At 45.3% G+C, this 27,566-nt stretch overlaps 2 protein-coding genes across 5 annotated transcripts in view; one reads left to right on the forward strand and one right to left on the reverse strand.

The window, feature by feature from the left end:
- The window catches only part of LOC139582463 (sorting nexin-17), a 123,132-nt gene extending 99,795 nt beyond the window's left edge, over positions 1-23,337 (reverse strand). The window contains exons 1-2 of one of the 4 annotated variants that reach the window (XM_071412489.1): positions 23,012-23,337; positions 22,538-22,633 (exon numbers count right to left, since the gene is read on the reverse strand). In XM_071412489.1, the coding sequence (XP_071268590.1) occupies positions 22,538-22,597 (60 nt within the window). In that variant the 5' untranslated portion in view covers positions 22,598-22,633; positions 23,012-23,337. Of the gene's footprint in view, positions 1-22,537; positions 22,638-22,751 lie in introns of all 4 variants that reach the window. The other 3 variants (XM_071412492.1, XM_071412491.1, XM_071412490.1) reach the window with 3 other exon arrangements.
- Positions 23,338-24,370: 1,033 nt separating this feature from the next.
- Positions 24,371-27,210, forward strand: atraid (all-trans retinoic acid-induced differentiation factor). The gene is made up of 7 exons (XM_071412493.1): positions 24,371-24,522; positions 25,049-25,191; positions 25,504-25,572; positions 25,666-25,737; positions 25,941-26,062; positions 26,295-26,395; positions 26,774-27,210. The coding sequence occupies exons 1-7, from the start codon at positions 24,430-24,432 to the stop codon at positions 26,876-26,878; spliced, it is 705 nt and encodes a 234-aa protein (XP_071268594.1). The 5' UTR covers positions 24,371-24,429; the 3' UTR covers positions 26,879-27,210.
- Positions 27,211-27,566: the final 356 nt, after the last annotated feature.

The following is a 27,566-nucleotide window of genomic DNA, read 5'->3' on the forward strand; positions in this document are numbered from 1 at the left end:
CTGCCCCGGTACGAAACAAAAAGGGTCTGCCCCGGTACGAAACAAAAAGGGTCTGCCACGGTACGAAACAAAAAGGGTCTGCCACGGTACGAAACAAAAAGGGTCTGCCACGGTACGAAACAAAAAGGGTCTGCCATGGTACGAAACAAAAAGGGTCTGCCCCGGTACGAAACAAAAAGGGTCTGCCACGGTACGAAACAAAAAGGGTCTGCCCTGGTACGAAACAAAAAGGGTCTGCCACGGTACGAAACAAAAAGGGTCTGCCCTGGTACGAAACAAAAAGGGTCTGCCCCGGTACGAAACAAAAAGGGTCTGCCCCGGTACGAAACAAAAAGGGTCTGCCACGGTACGAAACAAAAAGGGTCTGCCCTGGTACGAAACAAAAAGGGTCTGCCCCGGTACGAAACAAAAAGGGTCTGCCCCGGTACAAAACAAAAAGGGTCTGCCCCGGTACGAAACAAAAAGGGTCTGCCCTGGTACGAAACAAAAAGGGTCTGCCCTGGTACGAAACAAAAAGGGTCTGCCCTGGTACGAAACAAAAAGGGTCTGCCCTGGTACGAAACAAAAAGGGTCTGCCCCGGTACGAAACAAAAAGGGTCTGCCCCGGTACGAAACAAAAAGGGTCTGCCACGGTACGAAACAAAAAGGGTCTGCCCTGGTACGAAACAAAAAGGGTCTGCCCTGGTACGAAACAAAAAGGGTCTGCCCCGGTACGAAACAAAAAGGGTCTGCCCCGGTACGAAACAAAAAGGGTCTGCCCCGGTACGAAACAAAAAGGGTCTGCCCTGGTACGAAACAAAAAGGGTCTGCCCCGGTACGAAACAAAAAGGGTCTGCCCCGGTACGAAACAAAAAGGGTCTGCCCCGGTACGAAACAAAAAGGGTCTGCCCCGGTACGAAACAAAAAGGGTCTGCCCCGGTACGAAACAAAAAGGGTCTGCCCCGGTACGAAACAAAAAGGGTCTGCCACGGTACGAAACAAAAAGGGTCTGCCCTGGTACGAAACAAAAAGGGTCTGCCACGGTACGAAACAAAAAGGGTCTGCCACGGTACGAAACAAAAAGGGTCTGCCCTGGTACGAAACAAAAAGGGTCTGCCCTGGTACGAAACAAAAAGGGTCTGCCCTGGTACGAAACAAAAAGGGTCTGCCCTGGTACGAAACAAAAAGGGTCTACCCTGGTACGAAACAAAAAGGGTCTGCCCTGGTACGAAACAAAAAGGGTCTGCCACGGTACGAAACAAAAAGGGTCTGCCCCGGTACGAAACAAAAAGGGTCTGCCCTGGTACGAAACAAAAAGGGTCTGCCACGGTACGAAACAAAAAGGGTCTGCCCCGGTACGAAACAAAAAGGGTCTGCCACGGTACGAAACAAAAAGGGTCTGCCCTGGTACGAAACAAAAAGGGTCTGCCATGGTACGAAACAAAAAGGGTCTGCCCCGGTACGAAACAAAAAGGGTCTGCCCTGGTACGAAACAAAAAGGGTCTGCCACGGTACGAAACAAAAAGGGTCTGCCCTGGTACGAAACAAAAAGGGTCTGCCACGGTACGAAACAAAAAGGGTCTGCCCCGGTACGAAACAAAAAGGGTCTGCCCTGGTACGAAACAAAAAGGGTCTGCCACGGTACGAAACAAAAAGGGTCTGCCCCGGTACGAAACAAAAAGGGTCTGCCACGGTACGAAACAAAAAGGGTCTGCCACGGTACGAAACAAAAAGGGTCTGCCACGGTACGAAACAAAAAGGGTCTGCCACGGTACGAAACAAAAAGGGTCTGCCCCGGTACGAAACAAAAAGGGTCTGCCACGGTACGAAACAAAAAGGGTCTGCCACGGTACGAAACAAAAAGGGTCTGCCCCGGTACAAAACAAAAAGGGTCTGCCACGGTACGAAACAAAAAGGGTCTGCCACGGTACGAAACAAAAAGGGTCTGCCATGGTACGAAACAAAAAGGGTCTGCCACGGTACGAAACAAAAAGGGTCTGCCATGGTACAAAACAAAAAGGGTCTGCCATGGTACAAAACAAAAAAGGTCTGCCATGGTACAAAAATCCCCAGCCTCAAAGACTAGGATCGATGTGCAGACAGACAGTTAAATGTCAGGTGAACAGATAGACAGCCTGTTGTGGATCGATAGATTTGGCTGGGTGGAGAAAAAAAATAAAATAATGGGGACTATGCCCAGCAAACGCTATGGAGACGTTTGCTGGGCAGTAATGATCTGTTCTAAATCAACATTTAGGATGTAAACTAAGCAGACATTTGTAAGTGATTGAGAGTTTGGAACCTCTCTACAAGACTTATCGACTTAGGGAGGAGAGAACTTGTTTATAGACCAAAGAGTCGGAGTTTCACTTCTTATGTCAAACAACAACAATTGAACTGCCTTGAAGTTCAATCAGCACTTCCTCCACACTGGGGGGGAGGGGTGCTAGTGATGCTCGACTCGTACACTTCATTTTAATAACGGAAACTAGGCGGGCATCCGAAATGGCACCCTATTCCCTATTTTAGGGGCACTACTTTTAACTAAGGCCTGTAAAGGGGTCTGGTCAAAAGTAGTGCACTATATATGTAACAGGGTGCAATTTTGGACACAGACTAAGCTTAATTTAGTGTTGCTGCTTTTAGCTAAAACAATACTTTTCACTTTCAATTACATTGTGGATACAAGTGCGAATACACACACACTACATCTTTCATCCACACAGACAGTGTTTATATTACGCAGTGGCCAATAACACAGTGTTATGAATGAAAGTGTTTCAATGCCAGAAGTTGACTTTTTGCTGAACTTCCCTGTTTGTTTTGACAAGAGCCATCATTGGCTCCTCCTACGCAACAGCAACGGTTTGGAATCAACAACAGCCAGTCATGTGATTGAGGTCAGAAGTAGGGTCTAATCACCGGCAGGTGAAGCTAATTCGAACCGTTATTTTTCCATTGTTGGAAGGCTTCAATTATATGATTTTTTTATTGGAACACTGAACTGTTTGGTATGATAACAAACCACAGAGCCAACCCATTGCCCTCTCCTTAGCCAACCCACTGCCCTCTCCTTAGCCAACCCCCTGCCCTCTCCTTAGCCAACCCACTGCCCTCTCCTTAGCCAACCCCCTGCCCTCTCCTTAGCCAACCCCCTGCCCTCTCCTTAGCCAACCCCCTGCCCTCTCCTTAGCCAACCCCCTGCCCTCTCCTTAGCCAACCCCCTGCCCTCTCCTTAGCCAACCCACTGCCCTCTCCTTAGCCAACCCACTGCCCTCTCCTTAGCCAACCCCCTGCCCTCTCCTTAGCCAACCCACTGCCCTCTCCTTAGCCAACCCCCTGCCCTCTCCTTAGCCAACCCACTGCCCTCTCCTTAGCCAACCCCCTGCCCTCTCCTTAGCCAACCCCCTGCCCTCTCCTTAGCCAACCCACTGCCCTCTCCTTAGCCAACCCACTGCCCTCTCCTTAGCCAACCCACTGCCCTCTCCTTAGCCAACCCATTGCCCTCTCCTTAGCCAACCCCCTGCCCTCTCCTTAGCCAACCCACTGCCCTCTCCTTAGCCAACCCATTGCCCTCTCCTTAGCCAACCCCCTGCCCTCTCCTTAGCCAACCCACTGCCCTCTCCTTAGCCAACCCACTGCCCTCTCCTTAGCCAACCCATTGCCCTCTCCTTAGCCAACCCATTGCCCTCTCCTTAGCCAACCCCCTGCCCTCTCCTTGGCCAACCCACTGCCCTCTCCTTAGCCAACCCCCTGCCCTCTCCTTAGCCAACCCCCTGCCCTCTCCTTAGCCAACCCCCTGCCCTCTCCTTAGCCAACCCCCTGCCCTCTCCTTAGCCAAAACATATCACAGGAATGCAATGCAGAGTCGTAGACAGACAGCCTCTGGCAGTGGTCAATTCAACAACACAGTCCGGAACTATACTGTGTATAAAATGAGAACAGACTTCTGTTCTGTGACTTGAGTCTGCACAGGGACCCCCGACCAGGCAAACTGGAGGCCCAGGGACCCCCATAATATGTATATATAAAAATAAATAAAAAATAAGTAATGTATTGTCAAATCAGGTGAATGAAAATGGCAGGTAGAAGTTAAACTTTAAAAAAAGAGATTTGACAGACAGTGTCATTACTTTGACCTTCCCACAGTTCACTGGAAGAGGAAATGTAATCTCTTACAGCCTATTAGCTAGAAAGGTAACATGGCAGCAGAAAACATTTTTCAGTTTTGAAGCTAATGTCCTGCAATTCTATGCATTTTGCCAAGCAGCTGATCCTAGGCCCAGACTGTCTTCAGAAAGCAGCTGATCCTAGGCCCAGACTGTCTTCAGAAAGCAGCTGATCCTAGGCCCAGACTGTCTTCAGAAAGCAGCTGATCCTAGGCCCAGACTGTCTTCAGAAAGCGGCTGATCCTAGGCCCAGACTGTCTTCAGAAAGCGGCTGATCCTAGGCCCAGACTGTCTTCAGAAAGCGGCTGATCCTAGGCCCAGACTGTCTTCAGAAAGCGGCTGATCCTAGGCCCAGACTGTCTTCAGAAAGCGGCTGATCCTAGGCCCAGACTCTCTTCAGAAAGCGGCTGATCCTAGGCCCAGACTCTCTTCAGAAAGCGGCTGATCCTAGGCCCAGACTGTCTTCAGAAAGCGGCTGATCCTAGGCCCAGACTGTCTTCAGAAAGCAGCTGTTCCTAGGCCCAGACTCTCTTCAGAAAGCAGCTGTTCCTAGGCCCAGACTGTCTTCAGAAAGCAGCTGATCCTAGGCCCAGACTCTCTTCAGAAAGCAGCTGTTCCTAGGCCCAGACTGTCTTCAGAAAGCAGCTGATCCTAGGCCCAGACTCTCTTCAGAAAGCAGCTGTTCCTAGGCCCAGACTCTCTTCAGAAAGCAGCTGTTCCTAGGCCCAGACTGTCTTCAGAAAGCAGCTGATCCTAGGCCCAGACTCTCTTCAGAAAGCAGCTGTTCCTAGGCCCAGACTGTCTTCAGAAAGCAGCTGATCCTAGGCCCAGACTCTCTTCAGAAAGCAGCTGATCCTAGGCCCAGACTCTCTTCAGAAAGCAGCTGTTCCTAGGCCCAGACTGTCTAACTTGGTGATGATGAAAGATGGTTATCTGGTGCTGACTGTCAGTCAAAACAAATGAAATGTATTTAGGCCTATGAGAAATGATTCATAAAAAAGCACACTGTCTAGAGGGGCAGTGTGTCTCTAGAGGAGCAGTGTGTCTCTAGAGGAGCAGTGTGTCTCTAGAGGAGCAGTGTGTCTAGAGGAGCAGTGTGTCTAGAGGAGCAGTGTGTGTCTAGAGGAGCAGTGTGTGTCTAGAGGAGCAGTGTGTGTCTAGAGGAGCAGTGTGTGTCTAGAGGAGCAGTGTGTCTAGAGGAGCAGTGTGTGTCTAGAGGAGCAGTGTGTGTCTAGAGGAGCAGTGTGTCTAGAGGAGCAGTGTGTCTCTAGAGGAGCAGTGTGTGTCTAGAGGAGCAGTGTGTCTAGAGGAGCAGTGTGTGTCTAGAGGAGCAGTGTGTCTAGAGGAGCAGTGTGTGTCTAGAGGAGCAGTGTGTGTCTAGAGGAGCAGTGTGTGTCTAGAGGAGCAGTGTGTCTAGAGGAGCAGTGTGTCTAGAGGAGCAGTGTGTCTAGAGGAGCAGTGTGTCTAGGGGAGCAGTGTGTCTAGAGGAGCAGTGTGTGTCTAGAGGAGCAGTGTGTCTCTAGAGGAGCAGTGTGTCTAGAGGAGCAGTGTGTCTAGAGGAGCAGTGTGTGTCTAGAGGAGCAGTGTGTGTCTAGAGGAGCAGTGTGTGTCTAGAGGAGCAGTGTGTGTCTAGAGGAGCAGTGTGTGTCTAGAGGAGCAGTGTGTGTCTAGAGGAGCAGTGTGTGTCTAGAGGAGCAGTGTGTCTAGAGGAGCAGTGTGTCTAGAGGAGCAGTGTGTCTAGAGGAGCAGTGTGTCTAGAGGAGCAGTGTGTGTCTAGAGGAGCAGTGTGTGTCTAGAGGAGCAGTGTGTCTAGAGGAGCAGTGTGTGTCTAGAGGAGCAGTGTGTGTCTAGAGGAGCAGTGTGTGTCTAGAGGAGCAGTGTGTGTCTAGAGGAGCAGTGTGTGTCTAGAGGAGCAGTGTGTGTCTAGAGGAGCAGTGTGTCTAGAGGAGCAGTGTGTGTCTAGAGGAGCAGTGTGTGTCTAGAGGAGCAGTGTGTGTCTAGAGGAGCAGTGTGTGTCTAGAGGAGCAGTGTGTCTAGAGGAGCAGTGTGTCTAGAGGAGCAGTGTGTCTAGAGGAGCAGTGTGTCTCTAGAGGAGCATTGTGTGTCTAGAGGAGCAGTGTGTCTCTAGAGGAGCATTGTGTGTCTAGAGGAGCAGTGTGTGTCTAGAGGAGCAGTGTGTGTCTAGAGGAGCAGTGTGTCTAGAGGAGCAGTGTGTGTCTAGAGGAGCAGTGTGTGTCTAGAGGAGCAGTGTGTGTCTAGAGGAGCAGTGTGTCTAGAGGAGCAGTGTGTCTCTAGAGGAGCAGTGTGTGTCTAGAGGAGCAGTGTGTGTCTAGAGGAGCAGTGTGTGTCTAGAGGAGCAGTGTGTGTCTAGAGGAGCAGTGTGTGTCTAGAGGAGCAGTGTGTCTCTAGAGGAGCAGTGTGTGTCTAGAGGAGCAGTGTGTCTAGAGGAGCAGTGTGTCTCTAGAGGAGCAGTGTGTGTCTAGAGGAGCAGTGTGTCTAGAGGAGCAGTGTGTGTCTAGAGGAGCAGTGTGTGTCTAGAGGAGCAGTGTGTCTCTAGAGGAGCAGTGTGTCTCTAGAGGAGCAGTGTGTCTAGAGGAGCAGTGTGTGTCTAGAGGAGCAGTGTGTGTCTAGAGGAGCAGTATGTGTCTAGAGGAGCAGTATGTGTCTAGAGGAGCAGTGTGTCTAGAGGAGCAGTGTGTCTCTAGAGGAGCAGTGTGTGTCTAGAGGAGCAGTGTGTGTCTAGAGGAGCAGTGTGTGTCTAGAGGAGCAGTGTGTGTCTAGAGGAGCAGTGTGTGTCTAGAGGAGCAGTGTGTCTAGAGGAGCAGTGTGTCTAGAGGAGCAGTGTGTCTAGAGGAGCAGTGTGTCTCTAGAGGAGCAGTGTGTCTCTAGAGGAGCAGCGTGTGTCTAGAGGAGCAGCGTGTGTCTAGAGGAGCAGTGTGTCTAGAGGAGCAGTGTGTCTCTAGAGGAGCAGTGTGTGTCTAGAGGAGCAGTGTGTCTCTAGAGGAGCAGTGTGTCTAGAGGAGCAGTGTGTCTCTAGAGGAGCAGTGTGTGTCTAGAGGAGCAGTGTGTGTCTAGAGGAGCAGTGTGTGTCTAGAGGAGCAGTGTGTGTCTAGAGGAGCAGTGTGTCTCTAGAGGAGCAGTGTGTCTAGAGGAGCAGTGTGTCTAGAGGAGCAGTGTGTCTCTAGAGGAGCAGTGTGTCTAGAGGAGCAGTGTGTCTCTAGAGGAGCAGTGTGTGTCTAGAGGAGCAGTGTGTCTCTAGAGGAGCAGTGTGTGTCTAGAGGAGCAGTGTGTCTAGAGGAGCAGTGTGTCTAGAGGAGCAGTGTGTGTCTAGAGGAGCAGCGTGTGTCTAGAGGAGCAGTGTGTCTAGAGGAGCAGTGTGTCTAGAGGAGCAGTGTGTCTCTAGAGGAGCAGTGTGTGTCTAGAGGAGCAGCGTGTGTCTAGAGGAGCAGTGTGTCTAGAGGAGCAGTGTGTCTAGAGGAGCAGTGTGTCTCTAGAGGAGCAGTGTGTCTAGAGGAGCAGTGTGTCTCTAGAGGAGCAGTGTGTCTAGAGGAGCAGTGTGTCTCTAGAGGAGCAGTGTGTCTCTAGAGGAGCAGTGTGTGTCTAGAGGAGCAGTGTGTGTCTAGAGGAGCAGTGTGTCTAGAAGAGCAGTGTGTGTCTAGAGGAGCAGTGTGTGTCTAGAGGAGCAGTGTGTCTAGATGAGCAGTGTGTCTAGAGGAGCAGTGTGTCTCTAGAGGAGCAGTGTGTGTCTAGAGGAGCAGTGTGTGTCTAGAGGAGCAGTGTGTCTCTAGAGGAGCAGTGTGTCTCTAGAGGAGCAGTGTGTCTCTAGAGGAGCAGTGTGTGTCTAGAGGAGCAGTGTGTGTCTAGAGGAGCAGTGTGTGTCTAGAGGAGCAGTGTGTGTCTAGAGGAGCAGTGTGTGTCTAGAGGAGCAGTGTGTCTCTAGAGGAGCAGTGTGTGTCTAGAGGAGCAGTGTGTGTCTAGAGGAGCAGTGTGTCTCTAGAGGAGCAGTGTGTGTCTAGAGGAGCAGTGTGTCTCTAGAGGAGCAGTGTGTCTAGAGGAGCAGTGTGTGTCTAGAGGAGCAGTGTGTCTCTAGAGGAGCAGTGTGTCTCTAGAGGAGCAGTGTGTCTCTAGAGGAGCAGTGTGTCTCTAGAGGAGCAGTGTGTCTCTAGAGGAGCAGTGTGTCTCTAGAGGAGCAGTGTGTCTAGAGGAGCAGTGTGTGTCTAGAGGAGCAGTGTGTCTCTAGAGGAGCAGTGTCTCTAGAGGAGCAGTGTGTCTCTAGAGGAGCAGTGTCTCTAGAGGAGCAGTGTGTCTAGAGGAGCAGTGTGTCTAGAGGAGCAGTGTCTCTAGAGGAGCAGTGTGTGTCTAGAGGAGCAGTGTGTCTCTAGAGGAGCAGTGTCTCTAGAGGAGCAGTGTCTCTAGAGGAGCAGTGTGTCTAGAGGAGCAGTGTGTCTAGAGGAGCAGTGTGTCTAGAGGAGCAGTGTGTCTAGAGGAGCAGTGTGTGTCTAGAGGAGCAGTGTGTCTCTAGAGGAGCAGTGTGTCTCTAGAGGAGCAGTGTGTCTCTAGAGGAGCAGTGTCTCTAGAGGAGCAGTGTGTCTAGAGGAGCAGTGTCTCTAGAGGAGCAGTGTGTGTCTAGAGGAGCAGTGTGTCTCTAGAGGAGCAGTGTGTCTCTAGAGGAGCAGTGTGTGTCTAGAGGAGCAGTGTGTCTAGAGGAGCAGTGTGTCTCTAGAGGAGCAGTGTGTCTCTAGAGGAGCAGTGTGTCTAGAGGAGCAGTGTGTCTAGAGGAGCAGTGTGTCTAGAGGAGCAGTGTGTCTAGAGGAGCAGTGTGTCTAGAGGAGCAGTGTGTGTCTAGAGGAGCAGTGTGTCTAGAGGAGCAGTGTGTGTCTAGAGGAGCAGTGTGTCTCTAGAGGAGCAGTGTGTCTAGAGGAGCAGTGTGTCTCTAGAGGAGCAGTGTGTGTCTAGAGGAGCAGTGTGTCTCTAGAGGAGCAGTGTGTCTAGAGGAGCAGTGTGTCTCTAGAGGAGCAGTGTGTGTCTAGAGGAGCAGTGTGTCTCTAGAGGAGCAGTGTGTCTAGAGGAGCAGTGTGTCTAGAGGAGCAGTGTGTCTAGAGGAGCAGTGTGTGTCTAGAGGAGCATTGTGTGTCTAGAGGAGCAGTGTGTCTAGAGGAGCAGTGTCTCTAGAGGAGCAGTGTGTCTAGAGGAGCAGTGTGTCTAGAGGAGCAGTGTGTCTAGAGGAGCAGTGTGTGTTGAAGAGCAGTGTGTCTAGAGGAGCAGTGTGTGTCTAGAGGAGCAGTGTGTCTAGAGGAGCAGTGTGTCTAGAGGAGCAGTGTGTGTCTAGAGGAGCAGTGTGTCTAGAGGAGCAGTGTGTCTAGAGGAGCAGTGTGTCTAGAGGAGCAGTGTGTCTCTAGAGGAGCAGTGTGTGTCTAGAGGAGCAGTGTGTGTCTAGAGGAGCAGTGTGTGTCTAGAGGAGCAGTGTGTGTCTAGAGGAGCAGTGTGTCTCTAGAGGAGCAGTGTGTCTAGAGGAGCAGTGTGTCTAGAGGAGCAGTGTGTGTTGAAGAGCAGTGTGTGTTGAAGAGCAGTGTTGGCCAGGGATAAGAGGAAGAACATTCATTGGCAGGAAGAGTTTCCTGTTTGAAAGTCAAAGACAAGAAGGCTCAGTTAACACTTTGAACTATAGACTACACTGTAAACTACACTATAAAATATAGACTGTAAACTAGACTAAACTATAGACTGTAAACTACACTATATACTGTAAACTATAAACTACAGACTAAACTATAGACCAGACTGTAAACTAGACTAAATTATAAACTATAGCCTGCAAACTAATTACCATAAGATTCCGTCCGTCTGTTTACCTGCCAGTCTGTTCACTCACTAGCATGAATAGTTACAGTCAACAAGATGCCATGTCATCTATAGAAACATTTTTAAAAAAAACCTGTGTGAAATGATGCTGGTGGTTGCTTTCTCCAGGCTACAGCTGGAACTTAACCAAATCTAAAAACACAGAAGCACACTGTAGAATGAAAGAACAGCAAAATATGCACATGTAGGCAGAACTAAAAATGTCCATGCAGGAAGGATGACAAGACAAAAAAGACAGTGTGCCCCAAATGGCACCGTAATCCCCTATGTAGTGCCCTGTGTTTGACCAGGGCCCCATAGGGTTTTGGTTAAAAGTAGTGCACTATTAAAGGGGACAGAGTGCCATTTAGGACACCACCAAGAAAAAGCATGACATGTAACAAGGAAAACTAGGTCACTTGGTAAATATGTGGATACAGGGGATGATTTAATGTCATGCAAAACCTTCCCTTTAAAAAAAAAGGGGATACTTCAGGATTTAGGCAACAAAGCACTTTACTTCACAAGAGTCAGATGAACTAGCGGATAGGATTTGTATGCCTCGTACGAAAAGGCAGGTTTAGCAAGCTAATGCTAACTAGCATTAGCGCATTGACTGAAAGTCTTGAGGCATCTGCTATAGCATGCTAAACGTAGCCAATTAAGATTTTCATTTCTCTTAGCAACCTAATGCTTAGCAACCCAACTCTCCTTTAATAGTCCAACATAGTGGCAGCTCTCTGAGACGACTACCCTTATGGTGCAATTCTCATAAACCCAGAGATTTGATGCAGAAATTGGACTAACGACTAAAAATGTTGTGGCAACCCTAATAAATAATACCATTATAGACCATTCCATGGCAGTTATGTTTTTCAATCAAATTATTAGAAAACATATATATATAGACATGTTGTGTGTCTGGATTAGTTAGAACCTTAGAGACCATAACACTGACACCATTAGAACAGCTGTAGCCTAATGGTTTGCTTGTTCACCAGGAATGATCTAACTAACCCAGACCTTTTCTGAACCACACACATGGGGGGGGGGGGGTGGTGGGCGTTTCCTGGACACAGATTAAGCCTACGAGAAGGACAAAGTGAATTGCTTTCAGTGGAGGACTGGCAATTTATTTTCATCATTGGTTATTGGTTTTTGTAAAAGAAAAAACGTGATCCATTTAATAAACACTGAACAATTGATAACAGCGGCATCTAGTGGTCAAACCGTGGTACTTTCACACTACTTTATGGACGAAAAATTCAAGCGACTTCAATAGTGAGGAGTAGGAGCTCCGCAGTCGTGTCCAAAAGTAATTGAGCCATTCATTGTAGTCATTGAGCTCTGTAGAGTTGCTATTTTTCTTGAGTAAATTAACTCGTGACATTCCTGGATGACTCATTATATAAAAAGTAAGATTTGATTAACAAATATGAGTCAGTTGAAAACAAAAGGTTAAGGGTAGTATACATACAGTATAATAACTTGGATCCGCGCTAAGTAGTGATGATATCCTACTCCACCATTGTCTTACCACATATCTCCAACCAGTCATGATTATTCAACAAAACAATAAAATTACTTCCCCAAGTTTCCAGCCACTTTAAAAATGGGAATTGATGGAAATTATGTAAAAATGTACCACTAGCCACTTTAAACAATGCCACTTAATATAATGTTTACATACCCTACATTACCCATCTCATATGTATATACTGTACTCTATATCATCTACTGCATCTTGCCATCTTTATGTAATACATGTACCACTAGCCACTTTAAACTATGCCACTTTATGTTTACATACCCTACAGTACTCATCTCATATGTATATACCGTACTCTATACCATCTACTGCATCTTGCCTATGCCGTTCTGTACCACCACTCATTCATATATCTTTATGTACATATTCTTTATCCCTTTACACTTGTGTGTGTATAAGGTAGTAGTTGTGGAATTGTTAGGTTAGATTACTTGTTGGTTATTACTGCATTGTCGGAACAAGAAGCACAAGCATTTCGCTACACTCGCATTAACATCTGCTAACCATGTGTATGTGACTAATAAAATTTGATTTGATTTGATTTGATTCTTTCCAGCAAATGTATTAGTTACACGATTGTAGCAGAGGAGTTTTGAAGTTGAGGGTGCAGTATTTATTAAGTTTGGCAATTGAGGACGAAAACTAGTATAGTTCAGCTAGCCAGCTATACTGAACAAAAATATAAAAATGCAACAATTTCTAAAGATTTTTCTGAGTTACAGTTCATAGAAGGAAAATCAGTCAATTTAAAGAAATAAAATTAGAACCTAATCTATGGGTTTCACATGACGGGGCAGGGGCACAGCCATGGGTGGGCCTGGGAGGGCATAGGCCCACCCACTGGGGAACCAGGCCCAGCCAATCAGAATGAGTTTTTCCCCTCACAAAGGGGCTTTATTACAGACAGAAATACTCCTCAGCACTCTTCCTATGATAACTTAGGTCACTAGTTAAATCCACTTCCAAAATCAGAGTAGATGAAGGGAAGGAGACAGGTTAAAGAAGGATTTTTAAGCCTTGAGACATGGATTGTGTACGTGTGCCATTCAGAGAGTGAATGGGCAAGAAAGGATTTAAGTGCCTTTGAACAGGATATGGTAGTAGGTGCCAGGCGCACCGGTTTGTGTGTGTCAAGAACTGCAACGCTGCTGAGTTTTTCACACTCAACACTTTCCTGTGTGAATCAAGAATGGTTCACCATCCAAAGGACATCCAGCCAACGTGACAAAACTGTGGGAAGTATTTGAGTCAACATGGGCCAGCATCCCTGAGTAACGCATTCGACAGTTTGTAGAGTCCATGCCCCGACAAATTGAGGCTGTTCTGAGGGCATAAGAGGGGGGAGTGTAACTCAATATTAGGAAGGTGTTCTTAATGTTTTGTACACGCAGTGTATTTAAGGAGAGTGAATCGATATCCAATCCCGGAATCAGCTGTAACTGTCAACAGTAAAACAAAGCTTAAAGCTACGTTTGAGGGAACCCTGAATACAGTTCTTGACTTCACCTCCTCACTCGAGGTCGACCTCTACTCCTCACTCGAGGTCGACCTCTACTCCTCACTCGAGGTCGACCTCTACTCCTCACTCGAGGTCGACCTCTACTCCTCACTCGAGGTCGACCTCTACTCCTCACTCGAGGTCGACCTCTACTCCTCACTCGAGGTCGACCTCTACTCCTCACTCGAGGTCGACCTCTACTCCTCACTCGAGGTCGACCTCACCTCCTCACTCGAGGTCGACCTCTACTCCTCACTCGAGGTCGACCTCTACTCCTCACTCGAGGTCGACCTCTACTCCTCACTCGACCTCTACTCCTCACTCGAGGTCGACCTCTACTCCTCACTCGAGGTCGACCTCTACTCCTCACTCGAGGTCGACCTCACCTCCTCACTATTTTCACTGAACCGGGGGGGGGGGGACTATTACCAAATTCACTGTGAATACATTACATCGTATGAATGAACAATACTCAAAGCCACAGCCTCATACTACTTATCAAACAGAGAACTGATTCTCTTTAATGGCCATTGGGGCTTGTGGTGTGGTGTGGTGGTGGTGGGGGGGGGGGGGGGGGTCTGTAGGCGGCTTTTTACTATTTGTGGATATCTCATATCATTGTTAAGCAGAGGTTTTGTTCAAGTCGGATGTAGAGTACTATAATTTATAGTATTTAAAAAATAATATTTTTTTTTTAAAGAAAAGTCAAATTGAAAATAACTGATTGCACCCATATTGGCTATCTTAAAATTCTCAGAGTTCAAAATGACCTTTCAACAAAAGACATGTTTCAGGAATGTTTATTTTCTCCTGTTTCCTAATGACAGAAGTAACTTCAGAACAGTCGGAGATGGTGGGTGTTAAAATCCTGTTGTGCTTTTTTTCTAATGCTGTAAATCCCCTTTGTATGAAATTGAGGTTTGGACATTAAGCAATCCTCCCCCCCTCACCACCAATATAGACCAAGAGAGGGCCAGAACTAGACGTTCATAGGAATTGCAGTCTTCAAAAAGTTACACAACACATGCAAGCTTATTGTGGCAATTAACAACACATTGAAGTCTACACCCAGTTCACTTTATGTTTTTCGGGAACAAGGTCACAAGCATGGAAACTAGTTGTTCTCAGAATGTGTTTATTGAACTAGCCTATGCCCAAAAGGATATTACTAGGTATTCACATTGGAATGTGATGTATGTCTAAAGAAAGAAGACACGTGGAGGGACAAGGCATTTATCTACATATACACTGGAACCTCACAGTAAGTATACCCAACAGATGATATCAAAGCATTTTCTATAAGACATGTTTCAATCTGCCACACACTATCAATTACTGTACACACACACACACACACACACTATCAATTACTGTACACACAGTCTCCCTTCCACTCTGCACTAGTTCATCAGCATAGAAATACAGTGCGCTCGGAAAGCATTCAGACCCCTTGACTTTTTCCACTTTGTTACGTTACAGCCTTGTTCTAAAATGGATTACATCGTCCATCCCCCCCAAATCTACACACACAATAGCCCATAATGACGAAGTGAAAAGATGTTTAGATATTTCAGTAAAAAAAACGAAACTATCACATTTACATAAGTATTCAGACCCTTGACTCAGTACTTTTTTGAAACACCTTTAGCAGTGATTACAGCAGAGTCTTCTTGGCTCTACAAGCGTGGAACACCTGTATTTAAGGAGTTTCTCCTATTCTTCTTCACATATCCTCTCAAGCTCTGTCAGGTAGGATGGGGAGGGTCGCTGAACAGCTATTTTCAGGTCTCTCCAGTGATGTTCGATCGGGTTCAAGTCCGGGCTCTGGCTTGGTTACTGAAGGACATTCAGAGACTTGTCCCGAAGCCACTCCTGCGTTGTCTTGGCTGTGTGCTTAGGGTTGTTGTCCTGTTGGAAGGTGAACCTTTGCACCAGTCTGAGGTCCTGAGCAGGTTTTCATCATGGATCTCTCTGTACTTTGCTCCGTTCTTCTTTCCCTCGATCCTGACTAGTCTTCCAGTCTCTGCTGCTGAAAAACATCCCCACAGCATGATACTGCCACCGCCATGCTTCACCGTAGGGATGGTGCCAGGTTTCCTCCAGACGGGACCCTTGGTTTTCAGGCCAAAGTGTTCAATCTTGGTTTCATCAGACCAGAGAATCTTGTTTCTCATGGTCTGAGAGTCTTTAGGTGCATTTTGGCAAACTCCAAGCGGGCTGTCATGTGCCTTTTACTGAGGAGTGGCTTCTGTCTGGCCACTCTACCATAAAGGCCTGATTGGTGGAGTGCTGCAGAGATGGTTGTCCTTCCCTGACCAATGCCCTTTTCCCCCCGATTGCTCAGTTTGTCCGGGTGGCCAGCTCTAGGAAGAGTCTTGGCGGTTCCAAACTTCTTCCATTTAAGAATGACGGAGCCCAGTGTGTTCTTGGGGACCTTCAACGCAGCAGACATTTTTTAGTACTCTGCCCCAAATCTGTGCCTCGACACAATCCTGTCTCTGAGCTCTACGGGCGATTCCTCTGACCTCATGGCTTGGTTTTTGCTCTGACATGCACTGTCAACTGTGGGGCCTTATATAGACAGGTGTGTGCCTTTACAAATCATGTCCAATCAATTGAATTTACCACAGGTGGTCTCCAACAGGTCTGAATACCTATGTTGTTTATTTTTAATACATTTTCATTAAAAAAAAAAATGTTTTAACTGTTTTGGCTTGGTCATTATGGGATTATGGGATATTGGGTGTAGACTGTTAGAAAAAAAAATTATTTAATCAATTTTAGAATAAGGCTGTAAAGTAACAAAACATGGAAAAAGTGAAGGGGTCTGAATAAATGCATTGTTTTAACCATAGTTCAGTACAGACCATATTAACTACACAGGAAGACTGTTGACCATTCCCAAACCACAGGAAGTGAGAACTGTCAAAGAAAGAAAGGTTTTTGCTCACAAAGGAATTCCGCCATTTAAAATGCAGTCTTTGTTTTCCTAAAGCCCCTGTACTGTGCTGTGTTATGTGTGGTGCGGACACTGCACATTCTGCTGGCTCCAAGGTACACAGACAATCCCTCAGTTTTAAAAGGAGAAATATATTTTGGTATTTGTTTCATTAGTCTACTGTTGATACAGTCCCAAAATGTTTTACATGTCAGCTATCAAGTTCTAGACTTAGAACTTTGAAAATCCAGAAAGTGGCACAGTATGATGTGTTTTGGAAGTGCATCAATAGTTCATTGAACATACAGTGGACTGACATGCGTCCCCAATGGCACCCTATTCCCAACATAGTGTACTACTTTAGACCAGAGCCCTATTCCCTTCATAGTGCACTACTTTAGACCAGGGCCCTATTCCCTTTATAGTGCACTACTTTAGACCAGAGCCCTATTCCCTTCATAGTGCACTACTTTAGACCAGAGCCCTATTCCCTTTATAGTGCACTACTTTAGACCAGAGGCCTATTCCCTTCATAGTGCACTACTTTAGACCAGGGCCCATAAGCACCCGATTCCCTACAGTGTTACTACTTTTAAAAATCTGGAGCCCTATGGGCCCTGGTCAACAAAAGTAGTGCACTATAAAAAGGGAATAGGGTGCCATTGTGGACTCAGCCCAGTCTATTCCTGTTGCTCCGTTAAACAGTGTCACAGTGACACAAAACTCACTGTAGTCAGACTACAGATAGGCCTCTACTACAAAGGAAACAGTTACAGTAAGACTGACTCCTTTAACGCCCCCCACCCCCCAAAACCCTGCCTGAATTTTCCACCATCTGCTGTTCTCTACACCCCCCCCCCCCTCCACTCAAACACACACAGAGTTGTTGAAAAAGTACCCATTCTTAAAAAATAAAAAATAAAAAAGACTTCCTTTCCATGAGATGCTGGTAAGTACTCTAAGTTGGTGCATTTCCTTAACGACAGTTAGCGTTACCCCTTGAACGTTGCTCTCTCCCGCTCTCTGCTACACTACTCGCTCGTGGTTAATGGTTGAAACCTGTCTATCCGTGCCTCATCAGCAGCTGGAGACCTTTAATGACCTTTATAAAATCAGCAATCTTTACTCCAGTGTTGCTCCGTTCCCTCCGCTGTCAACAGACAGTCGTTTTGCCTCAGGCTACATCTGAGACAGTGACTGTGTATTTTCCTACTAGCACCGAGGGAACATTTTCTTACGCTTCTATCACACCAACAGCGTCATTGCATTTTTTTTTGGTACACCGGAATTACGTTAATTTCCAATGAAAACGATGCGTTTGCCTTGCAGCATTGCGTTGCAGAGGCAGTTGCAGTGCGTTCTGTGCGGTGCGTACATTAGGATTTATCACACGTACGTGTCAAACTGTATGTGTAAACGGCTTGACAGAAATAGTAGCAGAAGGTGACTGTTGAACCGTTACGCTTTGAACACACCGACTGCGTCATTGCGTTTCGATACACCAGAAGTACATTAATTTCCAATGGAACGCTGCATTTGCCTTGCAGCATTGCGTTGCAGAGGCAGTTGCAGTGCGTTCTGTGTGGTGCATACGTTCGATAAATCGAACGTATGCATCAAATTGTATGAGTGGACTTGACAGAAAGTAGAAAAATATGAATGTAGATTTTTTTTTGCACACACATTCAGTAAAAATGTGTGATTACATAAAAACAGTTTGATTGCATATTTTCTTTACATTTTTTATAAATTTATTTGCCAAGTATATTATTTATTCGATGACATCCTCAAATTAATTGTGAGAGCCTATAATATAATTTCCCTCAAATGCAGTTTTGGAGCGAAATGCAATAATAAATAGTAAAGATAGGCAGAGTAGGCTCTTTCAACAATGAGACCAACGACCACCTCATTGGCTAGGTTAGCTAGCTAGCTAACGCTAACTAGCCACATCTAGCACAAGCTCACCACTAAACTGACCTGGCAATCCTACTATCGTGAACACTTGTCTCCAAGCAGCATTTTCTGTGTTTATGTCCCTGTAGCTGTCAGCAGTTGTGTCAAAAAGACACGGTTTTGAAGATACTGCGAAAATTATTCTCTCCTCCATGTGTCCAACCGCATGCGACCATCTGCAAAAGGTACCTGCATCAGTATAGTTGCCTAGCTGCGCAAAATGTTATGCAGCAGTGATGCAATGACGCAGTCGGTGTGTTCGAACCGTTACATACATATCCAGATGACGCTGCGTACTATTTTGTGCCACGATGATGTCGGTGTGAAGTGTTACTATGACTGTGATGTGGTTGTTTCACTTAGCTGGATCTTAAAAGGGATACTTCCTGATTTTGACAATGGTGCCCTTTATCTACTTCCCCAGAGTCAGATGAACTTGTGGATATAAGTTTTATGGCTCTGTGTCCAGTATGAAGGAAGTTAGAGGTAGTTTCGAAAGGCCATTGCTAACTAGCGTTAGCACAATGACTGGAAGTCTATGGGTATCTCATTGCGCTAATGCTAGTTAGCAATTGCGCTAGCTAGCAACGTCCTTCAGACTGCATGCAGAGACTTAAAAATAAAATAATGGTATGCACAAGTTCATCTGACTCTGGGGAAGTAGATAGCGATTTGTTGAGGTGCATCCAGTCGAGAATAGCTCACGTTACTCACTGGACCTGCCACTGGTTCATAGAATATCAGCTTGCGAGTTACTCATGTTGTGGTGCCCAGTACCTGGATGTGCAAACTACAAGCAAGCACAGTCTGCTGGGGCAACATTTCATCAGTTACCTGCCGGCGATTATCCTCAGAGCCGACAGTGGCTAGGCGGCAATAAAGATGCTGCCTATGTTGTGAATACTCTAGTGGAAAAAGATCTGAAATGTCCATGTTTGTAGCCAGCACTTTCAGGCAGAGGATTTCAAAACAGACCTGAAGTCTCAACTGATGGGGTTGCCAGGTCGATGATTGTTAAAAAGGTGATGTGGTTGCCAGGTTGATGATTGTTAAAAAGGTGATGGGGTTGCCAGGTCGATGATTGTTAAAAAGGTGATGTGGTTGCCAGGTCGATGATTTTTAAAAAGGTGATGGGGTTGCCAGGTCGATGATTGTTAAAAAGGTGATGGGGTTGCCAGGTCGATGATTGTTAAAAAGGTGATGGGGTTGCCAGGTCGATGATTGTTAAAAAGGTGATGGGGTTGCCAGGTCGATGATTTTTTAAAAGGTGATGGGGTTGCCAGGTCGATGATTGTTAAAAAGGTGATGGGGTTGCCAGGTCGATGATTGTTAAAAAGGTGATGGGGTTGCCAGGTCGTTGATTGTTAAAAAGGTGATGGGGTTGCCAGGTTGTTGATCGTTAAAAAGGTGAAGCTACTGTATGCCATCAATTTTCCCCTTCACTTCAAAAGGGGGAAAGGCATCCAATCAGCCAACAGCGGCACAGCAGAAAATAAGTTTTATATATTTTTATATGTTTATTATAAACACATACATACATATAAAAGAATATGAAGTATGTAATTTGTGTCTTTCCAATATATAACTTTTATAATTGAAAAAATAAAAACACACACGCACACAGTATAGATTGATAGATACACACAAGACTGAATTAAAAAATATATAAATATATATATATGTCCTTTCTTCATGGAACACCATTGTCCACCACAATGGCCGGTAGGGATATCCTTGTCTCATCGCGCACCAGCGACTCCTGTGGCGGGCCGGGCGCAGTGCGCGCTAACCAAGGTAGCCAGCTGCAAGGTGTTTCCTCCGACACATTGGTGCGGCTGGCTTCCGGGTTGGAGGCGCGCTGTGTTAAGAAGCAGTGCGGCTTGGTTGGGTTGTGTTTCGGAGGACACATGGCTTTCGACCTTCGTCTCTCCCGAGCCCGTACGGGAGTTGTAGCGATGAGACAAGATAGTAATTACTAACAATTGGATACCACAAAATTGGGGAGAAAAGGGGGTAAAATTAAAAAAATATATATATATATATGTAACAGTATAACTTTAGACCGTCCCCTCGCGAACCAGGGACCCTCTGCACACATCGACAACAGTCACCCACGAAGCGTCGTTACCCATCACTCCACAAAAGCCGCGGCCCTTGCAGAGCAAGGTGCAACACTACTTCTAGGTTTCAGAGCAAGTGACGTAACTGATTGAAACGCTAGTAGCGCGTACCCGCTAACTAGCTAGCCATTTCACATCCGTTACACTCACCCCCCTTTCAACCTCCTCCTTTTCCGCAGCAACCAGTGATCCGGGTCAACAGCATCAATGTAACAGTATAACTGTAGACCGTCCCCTCGCCCCGACCCGGGCGCGAACCAGGGACCCTCTGCACACATCGACAACAGTCACCCACGAAGCGTCGTTACCCATCGCTCCACAAAAGCCGCGGCCCTTGCAGAGCAAGGTGCAACACTACTTCTAGGTTTCAGAGCAAGTGACGTAACTGATTGAAACGCTAGTAGCGCGTACCCGCTAACTAGCTAGCCATTTCACATCCGTTACACTCACCCCCCTTTCAACCTCCTCCTTTTCCGCAGCAACCAGTGATCCGGGTCAACAGCATCAATGTAACAGTATAACTGTAGACCGTCCCCTCGCCCCGACCCGGGCGCGAACCAGGGACCCTCTGCACACATCGACAACAGTCACCCACGAAGCGTCGTTACCCATCGCTCCACAAAAGCCGCGGCCCTTGCAGAGCAAGGTGCAACACTACTTCTAGGTTTCAGAGCAAGTGACGTAACTGATTGAAACGCTAGTAGCGCGTACCCGCTAACTAGCTAGCCATTTCACATCCGTTACATATATATATATATATATAAAAAAGAACACATTCTTATTTTCAATGACGGCCTAGGTGGGTTAACTGCCTTGTTCAGGGGCAAAACGACAGATTTTCACCTTGTCAGCTCGGGGGATCCAATCTTGCAACCTTACAGTTAACTAGTCCAACGCAATAACGACCTGCCTCTCTCTTGTTGCACTCCACAAGGAGACTGCCTGTTACGCGAATGCAGTAAGCCAAGGTAAGTTGCTAGCTAGCATTAAACTTATCTTATAAAAAACAATCAATCATAACCACTAGTTAACTACACATGGTTGATGATATTATCTAACGTGTCCTGCGTTGCATATAATCTGACTGAGCATACAAGCATACAAGTATCTAAGTATCTGACTGAGCGGTGGTATGCAGAAGCAGGCACGTAAACATTTTCAAACAGCACTTTCGTGCGTTTTGCCAGCAGCTCTTCGTTGTGCGTCAAGCATTGCGCCGTTTATGACTTCAAGCCTATCAACTCCCGAGATGAGGCTGGTGTAACCGAAGTGAAATGGCTAGCTAGTTAGCGCCCGCTAATAGCATTTCAAACGTCACTCGCTCTGAGCCTTCTAGTAGTTGTTCCCCTTGCTCTGCATGGGTAACGCTGCTTCGATGGTGGCTGTTGTCGTTGTGTTGCTGGTTCGAGCCCAGGGAGGAGCGAGGAGAGGGACGGAAGCTATACTGTTACACTGGCAATACTAAAGTGCCTATAAGAACATCCAATAGTCAAAGGTTAATGAAATACAAATGGTATAGAGGGAAATAGTCCTATAATTCGTATAATAACTACAACCTAAAACTTCTTAGCTGGGAATATTGAAGACTCATGTTAAAAGGAACCACCAGCTTTCATATGTTCTCATGTTCTGAGCAAGGAACTGAAACGTTAGCTTTCTTACATGGCACATATTGCACTTTTACTTTCTTCTCCAACACTTTGTTTTTGCATTATTTAAACCAAATTGAACATGTTTCATTATTTACTTGAGGCTAAATTGATTTTATTGATGTATTATATTAAGTTAAAATAAGTGTTCATTCAGTATTGTTGTAATTGTCATTATTACAAAAAATAAATTAAATAAAAAAATAAAAATAAAAAATACATAAAAAAAAAACGGCCGATTAGTCGGTATCGGCTCTTTTGGTCCTCCAATAATCGGTATCGGCGTTGAAAAATCATAAAATCGGTCGACCTCTAGTTCAGAGCATGCTAGATAGCTAATAGCACATGTGATGGCCTCTGTATTCAGTCTGTCTTCTGTAAACAAGCTCTGTAGCATGGACATATGGCCGTGTGGGAACACTAACCCTAACCCTGTAAAAAAAAAGGTGTAGGAATTTCCCCTTTTGTTTTTTGAAAATTGTTTCTTGCTGATATGAAAGATCAGTTTCTTACGTTTCCAAAAGGAGTATGTTAAGCGGTAACGTTACATGTTAATGTTTAGAGCAAACATCGGGCACTTAAAACTCCCCCAGTCAGAAGACACTATCATCAATTGGCTTAGCTCTATGAATGGGGTAGACCTGGGGGCAACCATTCCACCAATTCCGCTCATGCTATTACCAAGAGCAAGTCCTCCCCAATTAAGGTGCCACCAACCTCCTGTGATGTAAAGGGGGGGGGGGGGGGGTGTCCCTGCAATGGATTTCACATTCTAGGAATCTGCAGTAAAATAACTGTACGTCGTAAACAGACCAACAAAATCAGTCCTGGAACTCACCACATATTTTGATCCATGTTCTCCCGAACGAACCTCCGTTTCGGGAATGGAGAAATGCATTTTAGATTTCAGATGGCCCACTGGACGAGAGATGCACTATTTAAGATGAAGAAAAAAGAAGAAAAAAATTATTGAAGAGAAAGTCTACGCGATTGCTTGGTGATGACTACAATCATTTGAAGAAGAAAGTAGTCTTGCACTCCTCCGCTCTTACTCGGGCAACCCACAGTGTTAATGTGCGTTGTTCAATCCGAGGCAACGAAGAATTTTTTTAAATGTTCTTTATCCAACAATTCCTGCTGTACTTGTACTGGATTAGTAGACAACTTTTCCCACGTCAGTACTCTAAACTTTTCCCACTAGCATCCCCGTAGCAGTCATGTTGCAGATTTAGGTCATTCCACCTTCATTGTTGGCAGCACAATTCAATTTATTCGTCGACTCTGTGTGTAGAGGTAAAAAAAAAACATTCACCGTTGGCCCTGTTACAGCAATCCGTTGTCCAATTCGTGCCGGCAATTCCCTTCACTTGCGTAATCATTAGAACTTTCGGATAAAAAGACGCAGTTTGCTCCTGCAAACCCCCCGGTCACTGCCCTAAATGGTACAAACGACTGAGAGAGAGAAAACAAGCACAGATGTGTTGTAGCCTATATATTTTTTTGTAACTCTTTCTGTGTCTTGAAGTTCTCCTAAATAGTTTACCATGGCGAGCAAGCGGTTCGAGAAAACACACTTGTAACTAATCCACGAAAACGGGATACATTGTAGCCGTCCAGCAATAATGTATCTAATGGGCATCAAGTAGATCTTTAAGAAGCGTTGCAACACTCCTCCGGTCCAAACCATTTCTGAGAGAGGGGACCACATTTATTTCAAACATTGCAAAACAATTGTATTCCTACTTTTAAATGAATTCACGTAAAAAATGATTAACTTACTTTGGGGTTTAGGCCACACATACATAAAATATGTGATATTTTCTAACAGAATGCAAAAAAAATCCTTAGGTAAATGATTTCCTCTTGTATTCTGACCCCTGTTCTGTGATAGTGCTTTCCTGAGAGTCGGGATGGTCAGATGACCGTGCATTTGAGCAGTCCAGACAACTTCCAAAACCAATTGAAATGTTTTCCTTAATATCAGCATTATAAAAAATTGTAAATTATTTTGTGAATTTCATTTTTTTTTTAAATTGGCCATGTAAACCTGTGCATTTTGTTTGTCTTGAAAGGCAAGGAACAAATAAATATAGGCAATTAATAATACAACATATTTAATAGACTACTACAGTCTAATAGGCTCTCTCTTTGAGATGCATGGAGCGGCAGGTAGTCTAGTGGTTATAGCGTTCGAGCCAGTAACCGAAAGATCGCTATTTTGAATTCCCGAGCTGACAAGGGTAACAATCTGTCGTTCTGCCCCTGAACAAGGCAGTTAACGCACTGTTCCCCGGTAGGCCGTTATTGTAAATAAGAATGTGTTCTTAACTGACTTGCCTAGTTTAGATAAAGGTTAAATATAAAATCTTCAATCTATAGGCTGCATTTTAGGTATGCTAAAAATGTTGCGCAAATTGTAACATCATGAAGCACTGTCTGCGTTCAAACACTTATGGTTTCCTTTTTAATTCTCTTGTCTCTAACTGATCATTAATCTGAACAGAAAGAATATTAGGTCTAAAAGCAAAAACATACGATCTTTTTGAACGGCATTTTACCTTTATTTATTTATATATCAGTCTACCATAGTGTTTTTTTAATCTATTCAAATCGAGCACCAATCAAGGGGGAAAAGGAAACGAGGCAAGGAGACGAGACTATCGGGACACGGCCGTGATTCACTCGCTTACAGTCGCATACGTTCCGGTCATGTGACTTGCGCCGTCGAAAATGACCGCTGGACACAGCCAGCAGAACGCAGCAGTGGTCTTGTTGTTCATTCATTTCTGTTTCTCTGGTGGTTATCAACTGACTGGGTTACAGGTAAGGGTCTGCTTGCGGTCTATAGGCAATGCTGTTCAGTGTCATATCAGATCTGTTAAATTGTTACTGCTGATGCTAGGCTACACTCGTTGTTACATTGTAGTTAACTGTTTCTACACTCTTGAGTAGAGTTGTTACGTTGTTTATACACTCGGATGTGTTACATTGTAATTATGTTACTACACTGTGTTGTTACATTGTAACTGCTACGCTACACTCAACGTTGTTTCATTGTAACTGTCTGCTGCTAGCCTGCATGCTACACACTCACTGAGATTGAACTGCATTGTTGGTTAAGGGCTTGTAAGTAAGCATTTCACTGTATTGTATTCGGCGCATGTGACAAATACAATTTGATTTGTCGCTTGAAGCTTTAGTATTGGTCAATAGTTGCCTGTAAAATAGTTTTTTTCTGAAGCATTTGTTGTAGAAAGCTATTGTTGCTAGGCTAGGCTACAGGCTTGTTGATAAAGGCGTTGTGAATAGCTCCGTGTTGTGTATTTGTGGTCCACAACAACAACAACAGGTGGGCCTGTGCCATCTCTGCAACGGGACAGTCCAGAACGGCACTGCTGTGAGCCAGTTCTGTTCCGCGTCTGCGGGTTTGATTGATGGCCGCTGCTGCCTGCTGCGAAAAGAAAACGTCAGGGATGCTGACCACGTCATCGGGTAGGAAGTAGATGTTGTGCTTTGAAAAGCATTTGTTTTGTAACCTTTTGCAGTTGATAATCTGGTGGTCCTACTGAATTGCACATAGAGGACAAATACTTTGTGTAATAACATTTAGTAACATCCAAAAACGATTGGAAAATAGATGTTCTGTCAATGAGAAAAACCTGTATAAATAAAGGTAAAATATATATTTTTAAATGTACCAACTGATGACTTGTCTTGTAGCCAGTATCTGTCATAGTTTTTTTTGTTTATACTGTCTGTGCCCTAATCAACATGTATTAGTCACACTCTTTACGTTTCCCTCAGGTTGGACCTATCAAACTGTTCCCTAAGCCGTGTTGAAGACCTTCGAGATGCATTCAACGCTACAACAATGTATGAAAAAACAGACCGTTCACATTGACATAAATTATCAGTGTGTTACTATGTGCTGCGTTAACTTCTGTTTTCTCTCTCTTGACTTTGCAGAGATCTCTCACTGAACCCCATTGTAAACCTGGACGATTCACTGTTTGAAGGCTTTATCCAGTTAGCTAACCTGTAAGCACAATGCCATAATTATTATAACTGAGCTGTAAATTATAATACACATTTTACTGTCCATCAATGTTTGCCAATAACACTATTGCTAAATCTCTCCTGTACTGTACTCTCAGGGACTGGGCACTTCAGTAGCTCTGATCCAAAGCAATTTGGTCTTGGAGTTCTAAAAATACTATTGTTTTCTTCTTTCGACCTGTAAGGATTCTGCCTGCCAACCTGGTCTGTCCAGGAGGCAATGCATCATGGGATAAGGTGACGGTCAAAGGGGAAACTCATTTTTGTGAAGGACAGAAAGACATCTGTAACCAGACTGATTATTTGTGTAAGTCGGGTCACTTACCGTTACGGTTTTCTGCTATGTGACATTGTTTTGTTGAGTAAACAAACAATCCTTATTTCTAGTTTAACTTCATTTGGGAAACTATTATTTTTTTTTAAATGGCTACCACTTTAGCTGTGATTCTATATACAGTGAACTGGCATCAGTCTTTATAACTGACAGTTTATACAGTATCTTATATGCTTCTTCTCACCCCATAACTTTGCTTCTACAGCGTTGAACTGCCCTGAGAATTCTCTCTGTGTACCATACGGTCCGGGCTTCTTTCAATGTAGCTGCGTGGAGGACTTCCGTGGATACAAGTGTCGTCGAGAGGTCAGTTACTACTACAACACAGCCTCCCTGTCATTTATTGGAAAATATTCTTACAAAATGTTATATTATTATTTTTTGGGACAATGGCGATAAGTTGCATCACATAAAAAAACAAACAATAGCTTATTCATTAATATCCACATTCCGTCACTGATTGTTGAAGACAACGCAAGTATGAACGGCCAAAGTAAACAAACTCACAGCCTGTTCAAACTTAATAACTGCTATGGTCATATGAAACCCTTCAAAAGAAAAAATAACTGCTATTGCACAAAATTAAATTGTTGTTGTCTGTATGTTGTTGTCTGTGTGTTGTTGTCTGTGTGTTGTTGTCTGTGTGTTGTTGTCTGTGTGTTGTTGTCTGTGTGTTGTTGGCAGGGAGAGTTTCCTATAATCCAGGTGTTCGGGCCTCTAGCGGGATCCACGGTCCTGGTCTCCATCCTGCTATGGGTCACCCAAAGACGCAAGGCCATATCAGTCTGAGGTTGTACCCGAGCCCCTGGTCTGAGGCCTAGTCCTAGGACATTTTCAAGTGGTACTGACCTGAAACAGCAGGGGAAATGCTGAGTGGACTGTTGATTGAAATGGTCTCAGGGGTTAATGTTATAATGCTGACAGTGGACTGTTGATAGAGGGGATGGTCTCTGGGGTTAATGTTATAATGCTGACAGTGGACTGTTGATAGAGGGGATGGTCTCAGGGGTTAATGTTATAATGCTGACAGTGGACTGTTGATAGAGGGGATGGTCTCTGGGGTTAATGTTATAATGCTGACAGTGGACTGTTGATAGAGGGGATGGTCTCTGGGGTTAATGTTATAATGCTGACAGTGGACTGTTGATAGAGGGGATGGTCTCTGGGGTTAATGTTATAATGCTGACAGTGGACTGTTGATAGAGGGGATGGTCTCTGGGGTTAATGTTATAATGCTGACAGTGGACTGTTGATAGAGGGGATGGTCTCTGGGGTTAATGTTATAATGCTGACAGTGGACTGTTGATAGAGGGGATGGTCTCTGGGGTTAATGTTATAATGCTGACAGTGGACTGTTGATAGAGGGGATGGTCTCTGGGGTTAATGTTATAATGCTGACAGTGGACTGTTGATAGAGGGGATGGTCTCTGGGGTTAATGTTATAATGCTGACAGTGGGCTGTTGATAGAGGGGATGG

Source organism: Salvelinus alpinus, chromosome 8 (assembly GCF_045679555.1).
Source record: "Salvelinus alpinus chromosome 8, SLU_Salpinus.1, whole genome shotgun sequence".
Lineage (NCBI taxonomy): Eukaryota > Metazoa > Chordata > Actinopteri > Salmoniformes > Salmonidae > Salvelinus > Salvelinus alpinus.

What these genes read in the sequence shown, in the direction of transcription:
- atraid (XM_071412493.1), top strand. Translation starts at nt 24,430, where the DNA reads ATGACCGCTGGACACAGCCAGCAGAACGCAGCAGTGGTCTTGTTGTTC. An exon ending in TTTATCCAGTTAGCTAACCT is followed by an intron (nt 25,738 to 25,940) that starts GTAAGCACAATG and finishes TCGACCTGTAAG; the next exon opens with GATTCTGCCTGCCAACCTGG. An exon ending in TAACCAGACTGATTATTTGT is followed by an intron (nt 26,063 to 26,294) that starts GTAAGTCGGGTC and finishes TTGCTTCTACAG; the next exon opens with CGTTGAACTGCCCTGAGAAT.